At 27.9% G+C, this 7,809-nt stretch overlaps 1 protein-coding gene across 1 annotated transcript; it reads right to left on the bottom strand.

Moving 5' to 3' along the window:
• Positions 1-610: 610 nt before the first annotated feature.
• LOC133577441 (lens fiber membrane intrinsic protein-like) lies at positions 611-7,130 on the bottom strand. Its single transcript, XM_061931287.2, has 5 exons — positions 6,996-7,130; positions 2,992-3,172; positions 2,779-2,928; positions 790-924; positions 611-727 (listed from the first exon to the last, which is right to left on the bottom strand). Exons 2-5 carry the CDS (start codon positions 3,164-3,166, stop codon positions 672-674), a joined length of 516 nt encoding a protein of 171 aa, XP_061787271.1. The 5' UTR covers positions 3,167-3,172; positions 6,996-7,130; the 3' UTR covers positions 611-671.
• Between the last annotated feature and the right edge of the window lie 679 nt (positions 7,131-7,809).

Genomic DNA, 7,809 nt, shown 5'->3' with positions numbered 1-7,809 from the left:
GAAATAATTCTGATTATTGGCATTTAATAGCAATATTTTTTTTTTTTTGTATTTTTACAGACTAAAATGAAAAACATGACTGGTTAAAAAGATAAAAATAGCAATTATTATATTATTTTTCTTACAAAATATATATATTTATTTTTTACTCATAATAACACAAATATAAATATACAAAATAATTCTGATTATTGGGCTTTAATAGCAATGATTTTTATTTATATTTTTACACAGATTATGATGAGAAAAAAATGACAGTTAAAAAGATAAAAATAACAATTAATTTGTTTTCTTTTTAATTTTACTTATATTATAATACCGTAAATACTCATATAGAAATTAATTCTGATTATTGGGATTTAATAATTTATTTATTTGATTTGTATAATGATGATGAAAATCAATTAAAATAAATAATGAATAAAATAATTCAGTTTTAAATGCAACTTTGTATAAATATAATATTATAAAATATGATTTATATAGTTTACACAGATTATAATAAACACAAATATACATTTATAAAAATAATACTAATTAAGTTATTGTTTTCATCATTAAATATGAATTTTTTTTATTGTAATAAATAAAGGAAGTGTAATATTTGGTAGAAGACGGGAGTTTTATTGATTGTGATGAAGTGGTCACATCAGCCTCTTCCTTCCTTCCCTCTAACGCCTCGTCCTCCTGCACTCGCACGTCCTGTAGGCGCACACGTAGAAAACACCTGGCGAGGCGACAAGCAAAGCAGGGTCAGCGCGGGCATTCGGCGCCGTGGTGCGTGCTCACCTGCGAAGAAGGTCATGAGGGCGGCCACCCAGGCCAGGATGTAAGACCAGGAGAAACGCCACTCGCCAACACGTCTGCCCAGGAAGTGCACCGCCGCCGCCGTGTAGAGGGACAGCGCCAGCAGCAGCAGTAACGCTTGGAAGGACCAAGTAAGCACGCTTTTATTTTAGAGGAGTCACGGTACAGCTTCCTATGTTAGCAAGCTAGCATTTTTTGCTACTTTTTGTAGCTAATGTTTTACTTTTAAACTTAAAAATCATGGTTTGTGATACTTGGTGCTGTCGAGCAAGTATGCTCACAGTGAACATGTGTTGTGAGAACATTTGCATGCTAACATTTTTTGCTAGCTTTTTTTGTATTAGCATGCAAAACATTTTTGACAGCTCTTTTTTCTAATTTTGCATGTTTAAACTTAAAAATCATGGTTTGTGATACTTGGTGCTGTTGAGCAAGTATGCTAACAGTTAGCATGTATTGTGAGAACATTAGCATGCTAACATTTTTTGCTAGCTTTTCTTATATGAGCATGCTAAAATTTTTGTACAGCATTTTTTTCTAATTGTGTATGTTTAAACTTAAAAATCATGGTTTGTGATACTTGGTGCTGTCGAGCAAGTATGCTAACAGTTAACATGCGTTGTGGGAACATTAGCATGCAAACATTTTTTGCTAGCTTTTTTTGTATTAGCATGCAAAAATTTTATGACAGCTTTTTTATCAGCTTTTGCATGTTTAAACTTAAAGATTATGGTTTGTGATACTTGGTGCTGTCGAGCAAGTATGCTAACAGTTAACGTGTGTTTTGAGAACATTAGCATGCTAACATTTTTTGCTAGCTTTTCTTATATTAGCATGCTAAAATTTTATGACAGCTTTTTTAGCTAATTTTGCATGTTTAAACTTAAAAATTCTGGTTTGTGATACTTGGTGCTGTCGAGCAAGTATGCTAACAGTTAACATCTATTATGAGAACAATAGCATGCTAACATTGTTTTGCTACTTTTTCTTTTTATTAACATGCTAATGTTTTATGCTACTTTTTTTTGGCTAATTTTGCATGTTTAAACTTAAAAATCATTGTTTGTAATACTTGGTGCTGTCGTGCAAGTATGCTAACAGTTAACATGTATTGTGAGGACATTAGCATGCTAACAGTTTTTGCTAGTTTTTCTTTTCATAACATGCTAATGTTTTATGCTACTTTTGTTTTGCTAATTTTGCGTGTTTAAACTTAAAAATCCTGGTTTGTGATACTTGGCGCTGTCGAGCAAGTATGTTAACAGTTAACATGTATTGTGAGAAAATTAGCATACTAGCATTTTTTGCTAGCCTTTTTTGTATTAGCATGTTAAAATTTTATGACAGCTTTTTTTTAAATAATTTTGCATGTTTAAACTTAAAAATCATGGTTTGTGATACTTGGCGCAGTCGAGCAAGTATGCTAGCAGTTAACATGCGTTGTGGGAACATTAGCATGCTAACAATTTTTTGCTAGCTTTTTTTTTTAATATTAGCATGCTAACGCTTTATGCTAGCTTTTTATGCCAATTTTGTATGTTTAAAGTTAAAGATCCTGGTTCGTGATACTTGGTGCTAACAGTTAACGTGCGTTGCGAGAACATTAGCATGCTAACAATTTTTTGCTAGCTTTTTTTTTTAATATTAGCATGTTAACGCTTTATGCTATCTTCTTATGCCAATTTTGTATGTTTAAACTTAAACATCATGGTTTGTGATACTTGGCGCGGTCGAGCAAGTATGTTAACGGTTAACGTGCGTTGCGAGAACATTAGCATGCGAACAATTTTTTGCTAGCTTCTTTTTTTAATATTAGCATGCTAACGTTTTATGCTAGCTTTTCTTATATACTCATGCAGCCATGAGATCACGATGCTTCTCACTTTCGCTGTCAGACATTTACGCGACAATGTTTGCTTGTGGCGAGTGAGCTGCACACTGACTACTCTAAAGTGTAAAGGAGAGACTCACTGGAGATGAAAAAGAGGATTCCTGCAGCGAAGGAGCGGTTGAACCTCCCGAAGGAGGAGAAGTGAGAGAAGGAGGTGAGGCCGGCGATGGCGCCCGCAAAGCAGGCGGCGGTCGCCAGGATCATGAAGGCCTTGGCGGCGGTCCAGTAGGCTGCAAGACGGCGACATCCTTGTCAGACCACATGACCCGCCCACACGCCTGCGGGCGCCTCACCTGTGTTGTCGCCCTGCAGGTGGCACTTGCTGGACACGCAGTTGCGCCACAGGCCCTGGTGAGCGGGGCTCCCCGAGGCGCGGTACTGCATCCAGTGGTCGGTGGCGGTGGCGACCACCAGCAGGATGTTGGCCACCACGGCGCAGAAGAGGCCGCCTCCCATCAAACTGTACATTTGCACCTGCACGCCATATTGGTCAGTTCATGTCGCTAACTTAGCGTTCATGTCGCTAAAAGACCGGCGGATAAAAAAACATACACACTGGCAGGCCACTTGATTAGGTACACCTGCACAATCCAAAACAAAAGTGTAATAATGCAAATGTCAACACAAAATAAAATAATAATGTCCATGAATTAAACAATAACGTTCGGGTATTACATTTTTAAAAAACTAGAAAATAGGATTTATTTATTATTTTTACACATATTAAAAATATAAATATAGAACATTTTATTTTGTATTTTTACACAGATTATAATAAAAACAAATGACATTAGGTAAAAAGATTTTAAAAATTGCAATTATTATATTCTTTTTCTTAGAAATTTTTATTTTTTATTTTTACCCATATTATAATAACAGAAATACAAATACAGAAAAGATTTCTAATTATTGGGCTTTAATAACAATTATTTGTATTTATTTTCATTTTTACACATATTATAATAAAAATAAAAAATACAGTTAAAAAGATAAAAATAGCAATTATTATATTCTTTTTCTTAAAAAATTTTTTTAACATATAATACCACAAATATAAATATAGAAAGTTATTCTGATTATTGGGCTTTAATAGCAGTGATTTTTATTTATTTGTATTTTTACACAGATTATAATTAAAATAAAAATACAGTTAAAAAGATAAAAATAGCAATTATTATATTCTTTTTTTTTTTATTTAAAAAAAATTACAGATTATAATAACACAAATATAAATATAGAAAACAATTCTCATTATTGGGCTTTAATAGCAATGTTTTTTTATTTTTTTATTTAACTTTTTTATTTTTTATTTTACCCATATTATAATACCACAAATACAAATATAGAAAATAATTCTGATTATTGGGGTTTAATCATTTTTATTTTTTATTTTTGCACATATTGTAATGAAAAAATAATTACATTAGTTAAAAAGATAAAAATAGCAATTATTATATTCTTTTTCTTAGAAAATACAAGTTTTCTTTTGAATTGTACCCATATTATAATACCACAAATACAAATATAGAAAATAATTCTGATTATTGGGGTTTAATAATTATTATATTTTAATATATATTTTATATATATATATTTACTCATATTATAAAAACACAAATATAAATATAGAAAATAATTCTGATTATTGGGCTTTAATAGCAATTTTGTTTTGTATTTTTACACAGATTATAATGAAATAAAATGTCATTAGTTAAAAAGATAAAAATAGCAATTATTATATTATTTTTCTTATAAATTTTTATTTTTTATTTTTACCCATATTATAATAACAGAAATACAAATACAGAAAAGATTTCTAATTATTGGGCTTTAATAACAATTATTTGTATTTATTTTCATTTTTACACATATTATAATAAAAATACAAAATACAGTTAAAAAGATAAAAATAGCAATTATTATATTATTTTTCTTAAAAATTTTTTTAAACATATTATAATACCACAAATATAAATATAGAAAGTTATTCTGATTATTGGGCTTTAATAGCAGTGATTTTTATTTATTTGTATTTTTACACAGATTATAATTAAAATAAAAATATAGTTAAAAAGATAAAAATAGCAATTATTATATTCTTTTTTTTTTATTTAAAAAAAATTACAGATTATAATAACACAAATATAAATATAGAAAACAATTCTCATTATTGGGCTTTAATAGCAATGTTTTTTTATTTTTTTATTTAACTTTTTTATTTTTTATTTTACCCATATTATGATACCACAAATACAAATATAGAAAATAATTCTGATTATTGGGGTTTAATCATTTTTATTTTTTATTTTTGCACATATTGTAATGAAAAAATAATTACATTAGTTAAAAAGATAAAAATAGCAATTATTATATTCTTTTTCTTAGAAAATACAAGTTTTCTTTTGAATTGTACCCATATTATAATACCACAAATACAAATATAGAAAATAATTCTGATTATTGGGGTTTAATAATTATTATATTCTAATATATATTTTATATATATATATATTTACTCATATTATAAAAACACAAATATAAATATAGAAAATAATTCTGATTATTGGGCTTTAATAGCAATTTTGTTTTGTATTTTTACACAGATTATAATGAAATAAAATGTCATTAGTTAAAAAGATAAAAATAGCAATTATTATATTATTTTTCTTAGAAAATATTTGTTTTATTTTTACCCATATTATAATAATATTTTCTTTTTTACAGATTATAATAACACAAATATAAATATAGAAAATAATTTTGATTATTGGGTTTTAATAGCAATTATTTTTATTTATTTTTATTTTTTACACAGATTATAATTGAAATAAAATGACATTAATTAAAAATATAAAAATAGCAATTATTATATTGTTTTTCTTAGAAAATACAATTATTTTTTTATATTTTACCCATATTATAACACAAATATAAATATAGAAAATAATTCTGACTATTTGACTTTAACAGCAATGATTTTGGGTTTTTTGCACAGATCATAATACAAATAAAATTACATTAGTTAAAAGATAAAAATAGCAATTATATTATTTTTCTTAAAAATACCATTACTTTTTTATTTTTACCCATATTATAATAACACAAATATACATTTTAAAAATAATTCTGATTATTGGGATTTAATAGCAATATTTTTTTTGTTTGTATTTTTACAGACTATAATGAAAAAAAAATGACATTGGTTAAAAATATAAAAATAGCAATTATTATATTATTTTTCTTACAATATATATATTTTTTTTTTTTACTCATAAGAACACAAATATAAATATACAAAATAATTGTGATTATTGGGCTTTAATAGCAAGATTTTTATTTATTTTAGTTTTACCCATATTATAATACCACAAACACAAATATAGAAATTAATTCTGATTATTGGGGTTTAATAATTTATTTTTTAGATTTTTGCACAGATTATAATGAAAAATTAATTACATTAGTTAAAAAGATAAACATAGCAATTATTATATTATTTTTCTTAGAATTTTTTTATTTTTTTATATATATTTTTACTCATATTATAAATACACAAATATAAATATAGAAAATAATTCTGATTATTGGGCTTATTATTTATGCGCAATTAAGTTGTTGTTTTTTTTATTACATAATAGGATTTGTTTTTATTTAACACACATACTGTTAATACAAATCAATAAAAAATAACAATGAATAAAATAATTTCATACATGTTCAGCTTCAAAAGCAAATATTGCATTATAAAATGTATTATTACACTGATTATAATAACACAAATATCACTTAAAAAAGAATTACTAAAAATTTCTAAATAGCAAATATTACTTTTATTTTTATACCTTACATTGTAATGAAAAAAAATATTTTAGAAAATTACAAATAATCAACAAAATAAATGATTGTTCTGCTTTAATAATCGTATTTTTTTATGATATTTGTTTTAAACTAATTATGATAATGATAAAAAACTATTAAATAATTCAATAAGTGTTTTTGCTTACCATTATAAAATACTATTTAACATGATTTATATTCAAAAAGGGGCAACAAACTAAAGCCATATTTAATACAAACAATCCATCAGTATCTTTGTTAACGTTTCTAGCCTGTGCAGGTGTCCCCAATCAAGTGTCTCCTCAGCTTCGATCAAAGTCCTGGTAAATCACTCCATTTTTAAAAAGTATTTGATACTCATCGCAACATTGTTTGCATCATTCTCAGGGCACAAGGCGGAACAAAAGATGGAACAAAATATGGAACAAAAGATGTAAAAGAGACAAAAGTTTCCCCTCACCTTGTTTCTGTCCGCTCCCACAGGACACACAATGTGTGAAGTGCCACCACCCCAAATGTGTCGCTTGTGTATTTTTCTGTTGATGGCAGCACAATCCTGGAAGCGCTCGAAGGACGCGTGCAGGGTCACCAATGGGTGTTGTTGGCCAAGGGCCACACAGAGGGAGTGCTTGTTTGTTTGTCTCCGGAAGTGCCCGGGTGTTGCTGTCAATGCAGCGTGCTGAGACACACACTTTTACATCAGCCGTGTGTGTTGTGTGTTGATGCAAGTGATGCTCTAACCGCCAATCATCCATTACTACCCTTGTGTCCTCATTAGAGAGAGCTGGAGTCTATCCCAGCTGACTTTAGAGTGAGATTGGAAGTCAATCACATGACACGTGATGAATATACCCCATTTTGTTTCTTTCTCTCAATGCAAAGTACCCCCACACTCGTACTTTAGTAGTTAGCATGGCTACGAGGAAGATAGCATGGCTCCCGGAAAGTTAGCATGACTATCAAGAAGTTGGCATGGCTCCAAAGAAATTAATGTTGTTATTATATATATTTTGCATTCTATTTTAGTTACTTTATTGAGTTTACAACCCCCTGGCACTGGTATGTACTGTTTTTCTACTTGTTTTGTTTATTATTATTTCTTCATTGTATGTAGTAAATGTTGCATATTATAAATAAAGGTTTATTAAAAAATAATAATTATATATATATATATATATATATATATATATATATATATATATATATATATATATATATATATATATATATATATATGGGCAGCACGGTGGTACAGGGTGTCAGGTTCAAACACT

Source organism: Nerophis lumbriciformis, linkage group LG37 (genome assembly GCF_033978685.3).
Source record: "Nerophis lumbriciformis linkage group LG37, RoL_Nlum_v2.1, whole genome shotgun sequence".
Lineage (NCBI taxonomy): Eukaryota > Metazoa > Chordata > Actinopteri > Syngnathiformes > Syngnathidae > Nerophis > Nerophis lumbriciformis.
Note: the sequence above shows the minus strand (reverse complement) of the source record. Positions and strands in the feature narration are given on the sequence as shown.

Coding starts and splice junctions, on each gene's coding strand:
- LOC133577441 (XM_061931287.2), bottom strand. CDS start 3,166: ATGTACAGTTTGATGGGAGGCGGCCTCTTCTGCGCCGTGGTGGCCAAC. Junction 925..2,778: donor AATCCTCTTTTTCATCTCCA/GTGAGTCTCTCC, acceptor GGTCCTTCCAAG/CGTTACTGCTGCTGCTGGCG. Junction 728..789: donor CCTCATGACCTTCTTCGCAG/GTGAGCACGCAC, acceptor TCGCCTCGCCAG/GTGTTTTCTACGTGTGCGCC.